Source organism: Capricornis sumatraensis, chromosome 8, assembly GCF_032405125.1.
Source record: "Capricornis sumatraensis isolate serow.1 chromosome 8, serow.2, whole genome shotgun sequence".
Taxonomy (NCBI): Eukaryota; Metazoa; Chordata; class Mammalia; order Artiodactyla; family Bovidae; genus Capricornis; species Capricornis sumatraensis.
The window spans coordinates 23,307,382-23,327,071 of record NC_091076.1 but is presented as its reverse complement, the minus strand read 5'-3'; the positions used below and the strand labels follow the sequence as shown (position 1 = coordinate 23,327,071).

At 38.4% G+C, this 19,690-nt stretch overlaps 1 protein-coding gene across 1 annotated transcript; it reads right to left on the bottom strand.

Moving 5' to 3' along the window:
• Positions 1-17,037: 17,037 nt before the first annotated feature.
• Positions 17,038-18,072, bottom strand: LOC138083481 (olfactory receptor 8C8-like). Its single transcript, XM_068977347.1, has one exon. It carries the CDS (start codon positions 18,067-18,069, stop codon positions 17,038-17,040), a length of 1,032 nt encoding a protein of 343 aa, XP_068833448.1. The 5' UTR covers positions 18,070-18,072.
• Between the last annotated feature and the right edge of the window lie 1,618 nt (positions 18,073-19,690).

Genomic DNA, 19,690 nt, shown 5'->3' with positions numbered 1-19,690 from the left:
AGCCCCCTGCCCGCACCAGACCCGAGCCAATGCAGATAGGGATGAGAGGTTTAAAATCCCGCACACGTGTATGGTTTAACCAATCAGCTATGCTGTTACAGAAACAAAGACCCGTCTGTATAAAAGTATATGTGATTCAGAGCTCGGGGCCCTTGTCGGATTCCACTGTGCTGGATGAAACCTGGGCCCTGGCTAGAGCTAGTAATAAACCCCTTTATGCTTTTGCATTGCTGTGGACATCTTATTCTCTCAGTTTTGGGGACTCGGACTCTGGGCATAACACTATTCTGGCCCTGCTCCTACGTGTTCTTGTCTCTAATGTCCTCAGCAATCAAAACTAGTGTGTTTTCTTCTGTGGGAGCTCTCAATGTCCTTTTTTATATTCCATAGACAAAGAGTCTGCCAAGTTGATCATGTGGATTTAATCTGCAGCTTGTACAGCTGGTGGGAATGTTTTGGGTCTTCTTCCTTAGCCCACCACCTCTGGGTTTCAATTGTGGTTTTATTTCCACCTCTGCATGTGGGTTGTCCATTGGGGTTTGCTCCTGCAGTTTCCCTGGAGGAGTTTGGTCTGTCCCAGTGAGGGTCAGGTGTGGAGGTTGTGCAGCTGCTTGGGTTTTGGGAGTTCTGGCAGCACCAGGTACTCAGGGGAGTTGGCAGCTAGGGCAACAGGAAATATAGTGCTCCAGAAGAGCAGATGACACCACCCTTATGGCAGAAAGTGAAGAGGAGCTAAAAAGCCTCTTGATGAAAGTGAAAGAGGAGAGCAAAAAAGTTGGCTTAAAGCTCAACATTCAGAAAATGAAGATCATGGCATCCTGTCCCATCACTTCATGGGAAATAGATGGGGAAAAAGTAGAAACAGTGTCAGACTTTTTTTGGGGGGGCTTCAAAATCACTGCAGATGGTGATTGCAGCCATGAAATTAAAAGACGCTTACTCCTTGGAAGAAAAGTTATGACCAACCTAGATAGCATATTCAAAAGCAGAGACATTACTTTGCCGACTAAGTTCCATCTAGTCAAGGCTATGGTTTTTCCAGTAGTCATGTATGGATGTGAGAGTTGGACTGTGAAGAAGACTGAGTGCCAAAGAATTGATGCTTTTGAACTGTGGTGTTGGAGAAGACTCTTGAGAGTCCCTTGGACTGCAAGGAGATCCAACCAGTCCATCCTGAAGGAGATCACCCCTGGGATTTCTTTGGAAAGAATGATGCTAAAGCTGAAGCTTCAGTACTTTGGCCACCTCATGCAAAGTGTTGACTCATTGGAAAAGACTCTGATGCTGGGAGGGATTGGGGGCAGGAGGAGTAGGGGACGACCGAGGATGAGATGGCTGGATGGCATCACAGACTCGATGGACATGAGTCTGAGTGGACTCCGGGTGTTGGTAATGAACAGGGAGGCCTGGTGTGCTGCAATTCATGGGATTGAGAGTCGGACACGACTGAGCGACTGAACTGAACTGAACTGAACTGCAGAGTATGGCGACCAGTATTGGCCAATACACACCATTATTCTTGCCTGGAAAGCCTCTGTGACAAAGAAGCCTGGCAGGCCACAGTCCACAGGGTCACAAAGAGTTGGACACAACAGAAGTGACCCTGCATGCATAGATGCAAGAATATTTTTCACTACCACAGCTCTGCCTCAATGAAGTTTGAATGTGAAGGAGGCACAGCTGCTTGGCTTGTGGGGACCCTGGTGGCGCCAAGTGAGCAGGGACACAGACTGCCTCTGTTGCAGGAGTTATGGCCCTATCAGAGTCTTTTTCGAGCCTCTTGTAGATGGTGATCAGAAGGCCTCTTTATCCAGTCTTTCTCCATAGTGCCACCCATTCAGGCACTTAGAGGGCTTCCTTCCTTGGGTCCTTCTCTGTTGTTTCGCACATCAGGTACATAGAGGGACCACCTGACTGGGATCCTGTTCAGTATATCACATATCAGGCACTTACAGGGGCATCCTGGTTGGGTTCCTACTCTTTAGTTCAGTGCATCAGGTGTTTGATGCATCAGTCTCTCTATTGTTCAGCTGCCATTGCTTACATCTGTGTAGAGAGAGGTAATGGTGATGGCTCCACCCCCTAGGCGTGACTCAGAAACATCGCCTTGGTTCCATGGCTGCCTGGTTTTCCCCCACAGGCATTTCCCACCACAATCTCCTCCCTCACATCCCCTTGATCTGTCTCTCCACAGTCAACAGCAGCCCTAGCCATAGGATTGCTCCATAATCCCTAAACTCCAGCTTTCAGCCACTGCACCTTCCAGAGGACTTGCATCCCTGTCCGGGGTATATATGGCTGTGGCAAGGACTGTCTGATTATATTTCCATTTTCACTGCCACAGATTAGTTGCTTCACGCTCAGCCTTAAAATGTTTCTCCTTTGACTCAGACAATTGTGCCAATGTGGGGATCGGACCCCTGTTTCAGTTCCCCCACCAGTGGAGGATAGGCCCAGCCCTACTAATGCTCCTGTTTTTCCCTCTAGTTCCTTTGTCCTACCGTGTTTTGTGTGTTCTATATATTATGTTCTGCTGGTCAGATACTCCTGTCTGCTCTCAGCTGGTTTTCTGCATGCACTTCTGTGTCTGAAGGTGTATTCCAGATGTATCCATGGAGAGACATATTCTCCACATCCACGAACTCCTCCGCCATCTTGTTTGTCTATCCAATTGCTCCTTAAATAGGCATTTAAGTGTCTTATATATTCTGTCCCCACCCTCATGACTGCTTCCAAAGATACCTGGTGTCACCAAATTCTGGATAGAAGAGAGGCAACATGGTGTAAATCAGTTGTTTTCTTGGTTCTTGCAGTTTGATCTTGATATCAGATTTTATGAATATAACAAATCAAATACCAATCACAAATCTACTTTAAATTGCAAAATTTTGTAGCTTCAGTGACTCTGACATGGTTTGTTTTTTGTTTTTTTTTTTTGTATTTTTGGAGTTAATGCCATCTTGAAACTCTTTTCTGGCATGTCAGTTACTTTCAGGAAGAAATAGAGCTATGTTGCCTACATTAAGTACTTGATCTCAGATTTAGTATTGTTTTGAAAACAGCTGATACTATGGTCAGTATAACATTCTTAATAAAATTTGTGTAACTGTTTTGATGATTCAGTGTTTTGAGAATGGTAATTGTATAAAATTGCTTTTGCCACTTTATTTTCAATATGATGTACCTGTAAACCCTGAATTTCTCTCACTTTACACTGTAGATAACTGAACATTTGATTATAGAAAAGTAATAGTTTGTTGTTATACATTTTGATAGTGGTTTTTGTTACTTATCAGGTTTAATATTGCTCTTAAAATAGCTGATGTTATGTAATATACCTTTTCAAACAAATCTATGTTACTGTTTTGATGATTCTGTTAGGGGAAGCACACTGATTGAAACTGCCCACCCTGGTCAGGCACCATAGTAAACATTTGCATGAGCTATTTTATTACAGAAGGTCCTGGTAAGGAACACGGAACTAATAAGGCACCACCAACAGGAAGAGTTTGGGAAAGGTCAAAAGGAGACACCACATGTCCAACCACTTTCCAGAATCCTTCTCTCTGGCATCCATCTTGGCTAAACAAGGCATGCACCAGCAGAAAGGACTCTGAGTCAGAATGATTGGCTAAAGACAACCCAGAAACTAATCCCATCACCATAAAACCCGAGACTGCAAGCCACATGGCAGAGCTGTCCTCCTGGGTTACCCTACTGCTCTCCACCCAGGCACCCTTTCCCAATAAAATCTCTTGTTTTGTCAGCACATGTGTCTCCTCAGACAATTCATTTCTGAGTGTTAGACAAGAGCCCAGTTTTGGGCCCTGGAAGGGATCCCCCTTCTTGAAACAATTCAGTTTCTTAAGAAGGGCAACTGTATAAAATTTCTGTTGTTACCTAAGTACATCATCTGGAGCCAGAGTCCTCTGCTGGATTTCTAGGATGACACTGAAAGATTGTTGCTGAACCACAAAAAACGCCAGGATTCTTGGCCTCCGGAGGAGAAGACTTCAGTCAGGGGCCAGAGATGATCTCTCAGAGCTTTTGTGTAATAAAGTTTTATTAAAATAAAAAAGAAATAGAGAAAGCTTTTGACATAGACATCAGAAGGGAGCAGAAAGAATACCCACCTGCTAGCCTTTAGCTGGATGTTATATAGTTACTAGCAGTCTGTTACTGAAAGAAAAGAATGTCTTAAAACTTAGAGAATGGTACCAGGCCCCTCACCCACAAGATGTATTTTGAGATAATCTTGCCACGAGGTGAGTCATCCCAGGCCATCAAAGGATTGACTTGAATCTTGTAGAAAGGCAGATTACAATACAAGTAGCTTCCTTTACATGGATTAGGAGAACAATATATGAGGATAAAATGCTGGTTTGTCAAGTCAGTTCTGAGCCTTTAGGCAGAACAGACTTGAAGACTTAGTCTGGGGTAAATGCATAGTACATTAACATAGCTTAAGACAAATATTTCCATAGGAAAAATGCATTGGTTAACTCAAGATGTGAGAAAAGTTAAGTTCAAGTGGAACCAGGTGTCATTATGGCAACACAGTATTTTAAGAAAAACCTATTTTTTAATTTGTGTAGAGAAGGGGGGAAAATATAACACAAGTTTGTTTCCTCCTGCCCCTTAAGAGAGAGATCAAAAAATGTCTGACACTTGCAGGCTATTTTCTCCCTTTGGAGAACCTTAGCCTTCCTGCCTGTTACCCTCTCAACACTATGGAGCACAGTAAGTCTGAAGGAAACTGAAGCCTGACAGCAAAGCTTCAAGTCTTGCACAGTTCTCTTCCATTCAGAGTAGATAATGCACAAGGCCTAAATCTTTGTAAAGAGGCTCTTAGAGACTTCACTGATTCATTTCATCCTATGAACATTTAGATTACAAGAAAGAAATGAACATAAACGGAATGAGAGTTAGCCTTTGCCATTATGATACTCAGTATAATCAGTAAATTCAGGAGATAAGAAGAAACTGAAATTTGTACCAATATTCATTATCATTAACCAAACACACTGCTAAATTCATTAAACAGGCTTCCCCTTGTTACTCTTTTAAACATTTTCTAAATCAGCATCATTGTCTTATATATAAAAACTCTAGTTTGAAGGATTAATTGACTATTATAAGGTCAAAGTAGCCATACAATACTAAGACTCAGACACAAGTATCTATCAGTTCAGTTCAGTTCAGTCACTCAGACTTATCCGACTCTTTGCTACCCCATGAATTCCAGCACACCAGGCCTCCCTGTCCATCACCAACTCCGGGAGTTCACTCAAACTCATATGCATTGAGTCGGTGATGCCATCCAGCCATCTCATCCTCCGTCGTCCCCTTCTCCTCCTGCCCCCAATCCCTCCCAGCATCAGAGTGCTTTCCAATGAGTCAACTCTTCACATGAGGTGGACAAAGTATTGGAGCTTAAGGCCCAGCATCAGACCTTCCAATGAACACCCAGAACTGGTCTCCTTTAAGATGGACTGATTGGATCTCCTTGCAGTCCAAAGAACTCTCAACAGTCTTCTCCAACACCGCAGTTCAAAAGCATCAATTCTACGGCACTCAGCTTTCTTCACAGTCCAACTCTCACATCCATACATGACTACTGGAAAAACCATAGCCTTGACTAGACGGACCTTAGTCAGCAAAGTAATGTCTCTGCTTTTGAATATACTATCTAGGTTGGTCATAACTTTTCTTCCAAGGAGTAAGCGTCTTTTAATTTCATGGCTGCAATCACCATCTGCAGTGATTTTGGAGCCTGCCAAAATAAAGTCTGACACTGTTTCTACTGTTTCCCCCTCTGTTTCCCATGAAGTGATGGGACCAGATGCCATGATCTTCGTTTTCTGAATGTTGAGCTTTAAGCCAACTTTTTCACTCTCCTTTTTCACTTTCCTCAATAGGCTTTTTAGTTCCACTTCACTTTCTGCCATAACAGTGGTGTCATTTCCACATCTGGGGTTATTGATATTTCTCCCGACAATCTTGATTCCAGCTTGTGCTTTTTCCAGCCCAGCGTTTCTCATGATGTACTCTGCATATAAGTTAAATAAGCAGGGTGACAAAAAAACAGCCTTGACATACTCCTCCTCTTATTTGGAACCAGTCTGTTGTTCCATGTCCAGTTCTAACTGTTGTTTCCTGACCTGCATACAGGTTTCTCAAATGGCAGGTCAGGTGGTATGCTATTCCCATCTCTTTTAGAATTTTCTACAGTTTATTGTGATCCACACAGTCAAAGGCCTTGGCATAGTCAATAAAGCAGAAATAGATGGTTTTCTGGGACTCTCTTGCTTTTCTGATGATCCAGCAGATGTTGACACTTTGGTCTCTGGTTCCTCTGCCCTTCCTAAAACCAGACTGAACACCTGGAAGTTTATGGTTCACATATTGCTGAAGCCTGGCTTGGAGAATTTTGAACATTATTTTACTAGCATTTGAGATGAGTGCAGCTGTTCAGTAGTTTGATCATTCCTTGGCATCGCCTTTCTTTGAGACTGGAATGAAAACTGACCTTTTCCTGTCCTGTGGCCGCTGCTGAGTTTTCCAAATTTGTTGGTATATTGAGTGCAGCACTTTCACAGCATCATCTTCTAGGATTGAAATAGCTCAATTGGAATTCCATCACCTCCACTAGCTTTGTTCATAGTGATGTCTTCTAAGGCCCACTTGACTTCACATTCCAAGATGTCTGGCTCTAGGTGAGTGATCACATCATCGTGATTATCTGGGTCGTGAAGATTTTTTTTGTACAGTTCTTCCTTGTATTCTTGCCACCTCTTCTTAATATCTTCTGCTTCTGTTAGGTCCATACCATTTCTGTCCTTTATTGAGCTCATCTTTGCATTAAATGTTCCCTTGGTATCTCTAATTTTCTTGAAGAGATCTCTAGTCTTTCCCATTCTGTTCTTTTCCTCTATTTCTTTGCATTGATCACTGAGGAAGGCTTTCTTATCTCTCCTTGCTATTCTTTGGAACTCTGCATTCAAATGCTTATATCTTTCCTTTTCTCCTTTGCTTTTCACTTCTCTTCTTTTCACAGCTATTTGTAAGGCCTCCTCAGACAGCCATTTTGCTTTTTTGCATTTCTTTTCCATGGGGATGGTCTTGATCCCTGTCTCCTGTACAATGTCACAAACCTCCACTCATAGTTCATCAGGTACTCTGTCTATCAGATCTAGTCCCTTAAATCTATTTACCACTTCCACTGTACAATCATATGGTTTTTGATTTAGGTCATACCTCGATTGTCTAGTGGTATTCCCTACTTTCTTCAATATACATCTGAATTTGGCAATAAGGAGTTCATGATCTGAGCCACAGTCAGCTCCTGGTCTTGTTTTTGCTGACAAGTATCTATAAACCCAAAACTAATTTCTATACTCAATAAACTATACAGGTGTTTGTGTATGTATTACAGGCACTCCTTAAGAAACAAAACAAATCTCAAATAACAATCCATGGCTAAAGATCAGAGAAGAAATAAATAAAATATAGATAGAAAAAAACAGAAATGTTAATGAACAAAAGAATTAGCTTTTTTTAAATATAAAAAAGTGATAAACTGTTAGCCAAGTTTACCAAAAAAAAAAAAAAAAAAAGGAAAGAGGACTCAAATAAACAAAGTAAGAAAAGAAAAAAGAGAAATAACAACTGACTTCACAGAGATACAAAAAAATTATCAGCAAATACCATGAACTGTTGCAGACCAACTCAATGGACAACCAATAAGAAATGGATAGATTTCTAGAAACACTCAACCAGGAAAGATAGATTCTAAAATAAGCAGACAATGTGAACGGACTGATCACTAGTAGCAAAATTAAAGTTGCAATGAAAAATGTCTCCCAGCAAACAAAAGTTCAGGACCGAACAGCTTCATGGGGAAACTCTACCAAACCTATGAAGAAGAGTTAACACCTAGATTTTTTCAAACTATACCAAAAATTTGAAAAGAATGGAAAACTCTCAGACTCATTCTAAGAGGCCATCATTATGCTGAAAGCAGAACCAAAGCCACTTCAAAAAATTACAGGCCAATACCTCTGAGGAATGTAAATGCAAAAGCCCTCAATAAAACAGCAAAATGAATTCAACAATGCATGAAATAGATTATATACTATGATTAAGTAGAATTTATTACATGGATGCATGGTTGGCTCAATATTCTCAATTAAATCAATGTGGGGTGTGTGTGTGTGGGGGGGTGTGATTAGTCACTCAGTCATGTTCGACTCTTTGTTACTGTGGAATAGCAAAGGCTGAGTAACATCCTAGCCAGGCTCTGTCTGTGGGATTTTCCCAGCAAGAATATTGGAGCAAGTTTCCATTGATACACCAGATTAACAAAAGGAAGGATAAAAGTCATATGACCATCTCAATGGATGCAGAAAACATATTCCACAAAATTCAACATCCAATAATGGTAAAAACTCTCATGATGGTGGGTAAAGAAGAAATATATTTCAACATAATAAAGGCCATGTAAGACAACTTTCATCATACTCAGTGGTGAAAAGCTGGAAACCTTTCCTCTAAAATCAGGAACAAGACAAAAAGACCAATCTCTACATTTCTATGTAACACAATATTGGAAGATCTAGCCATACAAATTGTGTAAGAAACAGAAAAAAAAAAAAAAAAAAAGGCATCCAAATTAGAAGAGAAGAAGGAAAACTGTCACTGTTTACAGATGCCCTAATACTTTTATAGGAAACCTTAAAGTCTCTGCTCAGAAGCTATTAGAACTAATTAATGAAGGCAAGAAATTTGGATTTGTTAATTAGCATAAGGTTAATAGGTAAAATTCTGTTTCTTTTCCATACACTAATAATGAAATATTTTAAAAATAACACTTAAAAATCCCATTTAAAACCACATGCAAAGGAGAACTTACCCAGGGATAAACTCACCAAAAAGAGGAAAGTACTATACTCTGAAAATATAAAACATGGATGAAGAAAACTGAAGAATATACAAAGAAATGGAACACTATCCCACATATTTAAGGATTAGAAGAATTAATATTAATGGCTATTTACCAAAAACAATCTACAAGCTTAAGGAAGTTCCTAAAAGAATACCCATTTATTAAAGAACTAAAATAATCTTCATGAAATTAATATGGAACAACAGAAGATCTGAAACTGTGAAAGCCATCTTAGGAAAAAAGAAGCAGCTGGGTGTATCACCCTCCCAGACTTCAGATTATACTATATTGCTATATACAAAGCTAGAGCAATATAAACAGTGTGGAACTTGCACAAAAACAAACACATATATCAGTAAAACAGGACAGAGGGCCTGGTAATAAATTCACACAATTATGCTTAATTAAATAATGACAAGGAGTCAAAAATATGCAATGGACAAAATATAGTCTCTTCAAGAAGTGATGCTTGAAAACTGAAGAAATTCATGTAAAGCAATGAGATTAGCACATTTCCTCAAACCATATGAAAAATTACTTCAAAATAGGTTGAAAACCTAAATTAAAGTCTGAGGTCCTGAAGCTTTTAGATGAAAACATAGGCAGAACATTCCCTGCAATAATGGTAGCAATATTTTTTTTCAATGTGTTTCCTAAGGCAAATGAAATAAAAGGAAAAATGCATAAATATGACCTAGTTAAACTTTAAACTGTAGCACAGCAAAGGTGATTATCAAAAAAATAAAAAGTCAGTCTAATGAATAGGAGAAAATGTTTGCAAATTATATATCCAGCAAGTGGTTAATATTCAAAATATATATGCAGCTCATACAAACCAATATAAAGGAAAAAAGTAACCAAATTAAGAAATGAGTGAAAGAACTAAATAGACATTTGTTCCAAAGAAGACATACAGATAGCCAACAAGTGCATAAAAGGATGCTCACCATTGCCAATCATCTGGGAAATGCAAATCAAAACCATGAGATATTACCTCACACCTGTCAGAATGGCTATCATCAAAAAGACAAAAAATACCAAATGTTGAAAGAATGTGGGGGAAATTGAACCCTTGTATAATGGTATGAATGTAAATTGATTCACCACAATGGAAAACAATACAGAAGTTCTTCAAAAAACTAAAAATTGTTAATGTGGTGTATCACATTGATTTATTTGCAAATACTGATGAATTCTTGCATCCCAGGGATAAACCCACTTGGTCATGATGTATGATCTTTATAATATGTTGTTGGATTTTGTTTGCCAGAATTTCGTTGAGGATTTTTGCATCTATGTTCACCAGTGATATTGGCCTGTAGTTTTCTTTTTTTGTGGCATCTTTTTCTGGTTTTGGTATTAGGGTGATGGTAGCCTCATAGAATGAGTTTGGGAGTTTACCTTCCTCTGAAATTTTCTGGAAGAGTTTGAATAGGACAGGTGTTAGTTATTCTCTAAATTTTTGGTAGAATTCACCTGTGAAGACATCTGGTACTGGGCTTCTGTTTTTTGGGAGACTTTTGGTTACATTTTGATTTCCATGCATATGATGGGTATGTTAAGATTTTCTATTTCTTCCTGGTTCAGTTTTTAAAGGTTATACTTTTCTAAAAGAATTTCTCCATTTCTTCCAATAGATGCACAGACGATCTTTGACAAAATTCAACATCAATTTATGAAAAAAAACTCTCTAGAAAGCAGGCATAGAAGGAACATATCTCAAAATAATAAAAGCCGCATAGAGAAACCCACAGCAGACATTATCTTCAATGGTGAAAAATTGAAAGCATTCCCCCTAAAGTCAGGAACAAGAAGAGAGTGTCCACTCTCACCACTATTTTTCAACATAGTTTTGTATGTTTTAGCCACAGCAATCAGAGAAGAGAAAGAAATAATAGGAATCCAGATTGGAAAAGAAGAAGTAAAATTCTCACTGTTTGCAGGTGACATGATCCTCTACAATCAAAACCCAAAGACACCACCAGAAAATTACTGGAGCTAATCAATGAATATAGTGAAGTTGCATTATGTAAAATTAATACAAAGAAATCCCTTGCATTCTTATACACTAACAATGAGAAAATAGAAAGAGAAATCAAGGAAACAATCCCATTCACCACTGAGACAACAAGAACAAAATACTTAGGAATAAATTTACCTAAAGAAACAAAAGACCTATATGTAGAAAACTATAAAACACTGATGAAAGAAATCAAAGATGACGCAAATAGATGGAGAAATATACCATGTTCATGGATTGGAAGAATCAATATAGTGAAAATGAGTTTACTACCCAAAGGAATCTATGGATTCAATGTAATCCCTATCAAGCTACAAACGGTATTTTTCAGAGAACTAGAACAAATTATTTCAAAATTTATATGGAAACACAAAAAACTTTGAATAGCCAAATCAAGATTGAAAAAGGAATGGACCTGGAGGAATTAACCTGCCTGACTGTAGACTATACTACAAAGCTATAATCATTAAGACAGTATGGTAATGACACAGACAGAAATATAGATCCATGGAACAAAACCAAAATGCAGAGACAAATACATGCAACTATAGACACTTTATCTTTGATAAAGGATGAAAAAATACACAATGGAGAAAAGACAATCTCTTTAACAAGTGGTGCTGGGAAAACTGATCAACCACCTGTAACAGAATGAAACAAGAACACTTTCTAATGGCATACACAAAAATAAACTCAAAATAGATTATAGATCTAAATGTAAGACCAGAAAATATAAAACTCCTAGAGGAAAATATAGGCAGAACACTCTATGACATAAATCGAAGCAAGATCCTCTATGACCTACTTCCCTGAGTAATGGAAGTAAAAGCAAAAATAAACAAATGGGACCTAATTAAACTTAAAAACTTTTGCACAATGAAAGAAACTATAAGCAGGGTGAAAAGACAGCCTTCAGAAGGGGAGAAAATAATAGGAAATGAAGCAACTGATAAATAATTAATGTAAAAAATATACAAACAGCTCATGCAACTCAATACCAGAAAAATAAATGACCCAATCAAAAAATGGGCCAAAGAACTAAACAGACATTTCTCCAAAGAAGACATACAGATGGCTAACAAACACATGAAAAGATGCTCAACATCACTCATTATCAGATAAATGCAAATCAAAACCACAACGAGGTACCATCTCACGCCTGTCAGAATGTCTGCTATCAAAAAGTCTACAAACAATAATAAAAGTCCACAAAAAATAATTGCTGGAGAGGGTGTGGAGAAAAGGGAACCTTCTTACATTGTTGGTGGGAATGCAGACTAGTACAGCCACTATGCAGAACTGTGTGGTGATTCCTTAAAAAGCTGAAAATAAAACTGCCATATGACTGAGCAATCCCACTGCTGGGCATATACACGGAGGAAACCAGAACTGAAAGAGACATGTGTACCCCAATGTTCATTGCAGCACTGTTTACAATAGCTAGGACATGGAAGCAACCTAGATGTCCATTGGCAGACGTTTGGATAAGAAAGCTGTGGTACATACTCACAATGGGATATTACTCTATTAACAAAAAGAACACTTTTGTGTCTGTTCTAATAAGGTGGATGAAACTGGAGCCTATTATACAGAGTGAAGTAAATCAGAAAGAAAAACACCAATACAGTATGCTAATGCATATATATGGAATTTAAAAAGATGGTCATGATGGCCATATATATAGACAGCAAAATAGACACAGATATAAAGAGCAGACTTTTGGACTCTGTGGGAGAAGGTGAGGGTGGAATGATTTGAGAGAATAGCACTGAAATATGTACATTACCATATGTGAAATAGATTACCAGTACAAATTTCATGCATAAAACAGGGCACTCAAAGCCGGTGCACTAGGACAACCTAGAGGGATGGTATGGGGAGGCAGGTGCAAAGAGGTTCAGGATCGGGGTCACATATACACCCATGGCTGATTCGTGTTAATGTATGGCAAAAACCACCACAATATTGTAAAGTAATTATCATCCAACTAAAATAAATTACATTTTTTTAAAGTAAAAATTGAATTACCACATATCCAGCAATTCCACACTGGGGTATATATGTGGAGAAAAATAAAGCATTAACACAAAATAAGAAACATGCACATCCATATTCATTGCAACACTATTTACAATACCCAAGAAATGAAAGCCACCTATGTGTCCATAAACAACCAAATGGATATACATACAATGGGATATTACACAGCCATATAAAGAATGAAAGTTTTCCATTTTCAAATACATGCATGGATCTAGAAAATTTTATGATTAGTGAAATAATTCTTTTATACACAATAAGATACCACTTACATGGGAATCTTAAAAATAAAACAAAGAAATGTATACATCAAAACAGAGAGAAATTCACAAAGAAAAGAAAAAAAAAAAAAAAACAAACTAGATGTAACCAAAAGAGGAGGGGAACGATAGAGGTACAGGATTAAGAAACATAAATGACTATGTACGAAGAAGATAAGCAACTAGGAGCTATTTTATAGCACAGGGAATTATAGCCATTATCTAGTAATAAATCTTAATGGAATATAATCTGTAAAAACACTGAATCACTATGCTGTATACCTGAAAATAATATTGTGAATCAGTTATACTTCAGTAAAAATGCATTTAAAAAATAAATTCCAGCATGAAAATGTTTGTAGTTCAAAAATGATAAGAAAGGGGTCTTAGACAAACCACAAAGAGTTAATACAATATTCTGAGAGGCCAGATATAACATTTCAGGTACAGGAATCAAGGGAGGTAAATCCAACTGGCATGAGAAAATTTAGAATGAAAGACCTATATAGCTGTCTGCTGCTGCTGCTGCTGCTGCTGCTGCTGCTGCTAAGTCACTTCAGTCATGTCTGATTCTGTGCGACCCCATAAACGGAAGCCCACCAGGCTCTGCCGTCCCTGGGATTCTCCAGGCAAGACCACTGGAGTGGGTTGCCATTTCCTTCTCCAATGCATGAAAGTGAAAAGTGAAAGTGAAGTCGCTCAGTCGTGTCCGACTCTTAGCGACCCCATGGACTGCAGCCTACCAGGCTCCTCCATCCATGAGATTTTCCAGGCAAGAGTACTAGAGTGGGGTGCCATTGCGTTCTCCGATATAGCTGTCTAAACTTACCTAATAATTTATTTCCAAAATATTTTGTGTACAATGTGTACATGACTCTGTGTACTCTAAAATATGTCTGTCAAGTATTTCATTAAGGAAACTACCAAGAACTCACAAAACTATGATATATGTTATCTCAGTTTTCAACTATATATATGTCTATTTACAAAAATATTTCTCCAAGTAAAAAGACAGTCAGCAAAAGTCAGTGACAGCATGAAGTTCACTCACCCTCATATGACTAAATAAGCTCTTCTAAAACTTGCCTATCTCATATCATTCAGCTAGATTTTCGAGGACAAATACATATGGGGAAAATATAGCTATAAGCACGGACTAAACTATGGTGGAAATATTTTATGACCTTGGTAGACATTAAATTGAAGTTTTCATTATTTACCAAAACATAAATGAATGTTCTGGAGAAGGAAGTGGCAACCCACTCCAGTAGGCTTGCCTGGAAAATCCCATGGATGGAGGAGCCTGGTAGGCTACAGTCCATGGGGTCTCGAAGAGTTTGACATGACTGAGCGACATCACTTTCACTTTTCACTTTTATGCATTGGAGAAGGAAATGGCAACCCACTCCAGTATTCTTGCCTGGAGAATCCCAGGGACAGAGGAGCCTGGTGTGATGCCATCTATAGGGCTGCACACAGTCAGACACAATTGAACCAACTTAGCAGCAGCAGCAAATGAATGTTCAGTGAACTTTTCAGTATGGCTGTTATGTTTGATGAATAAATAAGAAAAACAGGTATTTTCAATATTATCATGTAAATGTAAAGTATCTAAAAACTCAAAATACTCATATTTAAAGCAGAGCTTAATACAATACTTTGATCACCTGATGCAAAGTGACGACTCATTAGAAAAGAGTTGACTCATTAGAAAAGACCCTGATGCTGGGAAAGATTGGAGGCAGGAGGAGAGGGGACGACAGATGACACTGGTTGGATGGCATCACCAACTCAGTGGACATGAGTCTGAGCAAGCTCCAAGAGATGGTGAAAGACAGGGAAATCTTGGGTGTTACAGTCAGTGGGGCTCGCAAAGAGTCAGAAACAGCTGAGTGACTGAACAACAATGAACCAGAATTATGATGATTTTATCTATTAGATAATATTTCCATATAAAATATCATCATAATCTTAATGGAAATGTGTACGTGTATGTGGAATGTAATTTTTTCTATCCAGTTTTAGTAATGAAATATCAATTACCAATCAATAATTCATTTTTTTCTATTTTTATTGATGTATATTTGATATACAATATTATATGAGCTACAAGATTCACAATTCTTAGAGGTTATATTCCATTTATGGTTATTATAAAATCTTTGCTATATGTCCTGTGTTGCACATTCTATTTTTATAACTTAGTTTATACATAATATTTTGTACGTCTTCATCACCTATCCCTATACTGCCTGTCTCCACTTCCCTCTCCCCACAGGTAACCATAAATTTGTTCTCTATATCAGTGAATCTATCTCTTCTGTTCTATTCCCTAATCTGTTCCAGTTTTCAGATTCTACATATAAGTGATACCATATTTGTCTTTTTCTGCCTGACTTATTCCACTTACCATAATACCTTCCAAGTCCATTGATGTTGCTGTAAATGGGGAGTTTTCATTCTTTTGATGGATGAGTGATATTCCATTTTATCGATTTACCCTTACCACATCTTTTCCCTTCATCTGTTGATGGAGATTTAGGATGCTCCCATATCTTGGCAACTGTAAACAATGCTGTGCTGAATATTGGGGTACAAATATCTTTTTGAATTAGTGTTTTCATATTTTTCATACCCAGGAGTGGAATTATTGGGACATATGGTATTTCTATTTCTAGCTTTTTGAAATACCTCCACACTGGAAAATTTCCACTTGCAAGCTCATTCAGAAACAATTCTCCAGAAGTTCCCTGTTTTTCTTCACAGTTGTTTCTTCCCTTCCATTTTTTCACAAGATGAACAGTGGGTTCAAAAACTGGTCTCTGCATTTTTAGCTGTTTGATTCTGAGCAAGTCACAGAACTATTTCCTTAGCAAAAAATCAGATAAGGAGACTTATCTTTTAAGACCATTTATAAAATTCTGAAACATATTATTTCCTAGAGATTTAATTTTTCCTCTAATAAAGGGAAGGAGTTAAGTTTATGAACTAAAACAATAAATATCAACAGGACAATGTTTCTGTGAAATATTTTTGTTTTGTTTTGAAAAGTGGGAAACACATCTTTCTTTGCTAAAGGGAGGTGCTCTTACATAATTAGACAATGAATCTTGACCTTGCATTTGATAATGAATACTATAGTCAAAAATATCACCGTTTAACTTTTAATCACTATCAGAACCCACTGATATGCAAGTTGATAACAATTTCAATTATATTTTATGACAGTGTATCAACTGACCAATACAATAAAAAGAGGCATATGTTATTAGTGTGGATTGAGAAAGGTGGACAAAATAATTTAGCTTATTCATTTTCAAGTACCCTCAAGAATAAAGATCTATGGTTCAACAAAGTGTTTAATTTCTTTATCTATATGACACTTAAGATACAGAACAGGAGCTATTACTAAAAGAATCCAGAAAAAATTGGGGAATTTTTACATCTTCACCATGTCCACATTTTTGTCGGTATGTCTCAGCTTTAATGGAACGGTAAGTAATGACAGCACTGATACAGGAAAGGGCTCTATGTAATGAAATCAAGAAAGAAAAGAATTGGTCAGACTGCATACTACTGTATGGCGTACATTGGATGAATAGACACACGGAAAATAATAGTGTTATCATCAGATGGGAAAGGTTATTGGTCTCTACCCTGCAACTGCTATGGGATCACTTAGGGCTGAAGATGATTCTCCAGTTAAATAGGCCCACAGGTTACATTAAGTGGCAAGAGAAGAAAAGACATCTGACATTAGAGATGAAATCCTATCAAAAGGACATTAGAAAGACAAATGAAGAGCATGACAAAACAAAAGAGGATACAGTGGAGCGAGAAAAAAACAAAGAAAATGTAGCATAACTGGTTTCATTCATTGTGATTCTCTTCAAGGTTTTCTTCACACCAACTTTGACATCCTTGTTCCTGAGGCTATAAATGAGAGGGTTCAGCATGGGTACCACATTAGTGTAAAGTACTGAGAAAAATTTTCCCTGCTCCACAAAACTAGAAGACGATGACCTGACATGAGTGAGCAGCGCAAATCCATAGAATAGACCAACTGTTGTAATATGGGACCCACAGGTGCTCAAGGCTTTGGACAAACCTTTAGATGATGGTATATGAAGAATATTGAAGAGAATCAAAGCATAAGAAATTAAGATAATGAGGCTAGATACTATAACAACTGTCCCCGCAACAGCAGAAACCACAATCTCATTGGCATAAGTGCTGCTGCAGGAAAGCTGGAGGAGTGGGAGAATGTCACACATAAAATGGCTAATAATGTTGGAATCACAAAAGACCAGCCGCATCATATACCCTGTGTGGACCATGGCTCCAGCAAACCCCAACACATATGAACCAGAAATCAGCAGAGAACACACCTGAGGGGACATGACCATTGTGTACAGCAAGGGCTTACAGATGGCCACATAGCGATCATAGGCCATGGCTGTCAACACATAGCACTCAGAGCTGACAAAAAAGCAGAAGAAAAACAGCTGAGATATACATCCTGTAAAGGAGATGACATTCCTCTTGGAAATAAAGTTCATTAGCATTTTTGGGGTAAAGACAGATGAGTAACAGAGATCAATAAAAGAGAGATTGAACAGAAAAAAGTACATGGGGGTGTGCAGGTGTGAATTTAGACAAATTAGAATCATCAAGCATAAATTTCCCACCACAGTGACCAGGTAGTTCAGCAGAAACAGGAAAAACAGGGGTAACTGGAGTTCAGGTTGTTCTGTCAATCCCATAAGGATAAACTCAGTCACAGAGGAGGCATTTTCCGTATTCATTTACTACACAGTCGTAATCTGTAGGAACAGGGGCAGGAACTCAGATTCACAATGGACCTTCATGGACTTTCCCTGTTTCCTGAGTGAGAGCTGGATCTTTTTATAATCACAGGGTTGTCTAAAGAGACTCATCAAAGCATCCAAAATACAAGACTTGTAATGACTCTTCCCACAGATCCCTCGTTTTCTTCTTTCTGCCCTTACTTCTCTTGTTTGTCTCTGTGCTTAAAAAATACCGATAGACTCCCAGTGTCTCTGCACATGATTCCTCAGTCTCTCCAGGCTCTGTTCAGGATCAGGGCTGAAAAGAGCAGTAAATAGGTGGTGTGTCCCAGAACCCTCAATTTACGCAGTCTGAGGTTTGAAAGGAATTGAGACATAGGTGACTCAACACTCACTTTCTTTTTCCGTGATGCCTCACTGCCACTGAACCTTAGGACTCCGTCTACCTTACAGCCCTTAGAAGGTCAAAGTTTCTGACAAGGAAGAAGACAGTATCCATCACTGTCTTTGACGTGCTAAGTGGACAGGCCGTAATTTCTATTTGAGAATTTCCCCAGAAGGTCTTTTTCACTTGCAAAGATGATATCCACTTTAACAAGCTCCAAAGCAATCAGTTAACTCAAGTAGAATGCATTTCATACCCTGTAGTTCTGGGAAAATTGATTAAAAGCACAGAAAATAATTCTCTCCCTCATGATTTCCTTTCAAGTTAATGAGCCCCCAGAGAGTAGAAATGAGTTTTTTTTTTTTCCATTCTGTGTCACAGATCTTTTGAGACACAATATATTACTAGTTTGCAATTTTAAAATAAGTATTCTTCTTAATCCCCAAGGCAGAGTAATGTGTGTTCTGATATTTACTTTCTTTCTCATCTCTTGGAGTCTATGCCCAGTTCCAAAAACAAAAGGACATCTGGGGCATAATCACTTTACAATGTGATGTTGGTTTCCCCCATACAACATTGCAAATCAAGAACAACTGTATATTCATCCTTCCTCTTGAGCCTCCCTCTCCCCATCATCCCACACATCCCGGTTGTCACAGAGTGCCAGGCTGGGCAGTGTTTATATAGTGCTATGTAGCAGCATCTCATCATCTACCCACTTTACACATGATAGGAAATGTATGTCAATCCCATTTTCTCAGTTAGTCCCACCCTCTCTTTCCCCCACTTTGTTCACAAGTTTTTTCTCTATGTCTGTGTTCCATTCCTTCCCTGTAAATAGGTTCATCAGTACTGTTTTTCTAGTTTCCATAGATATGTTTTAGTCCTGGTAGTTCAGCTGGTAAAGAATTTGCCTGCAATGCAGGAGACCCCGGTTTGATTCAAAGGTTGGGAAGTTCCCCTGAAGAAGGGATAGGTATCCACTCTAGTATTCTTGCCTGGAGAATCCCCACGGACAGAGGATCCTGGTGGGCTACAGTCTATGGGGACACAAAGAGTCAGACACGACCAAGCAACTAAGCATAACACACATACTATATTTATTTCTCTCTTTCTGACTTACTTCACTCTTCTGTATAATTGGCCCTAGGTTCATCCAGCTCACTAGAACTGACTCAAATGTGTTCTTTTCTTTTATGGCTGAGTAATATTTCAATGTATATATGTACCACA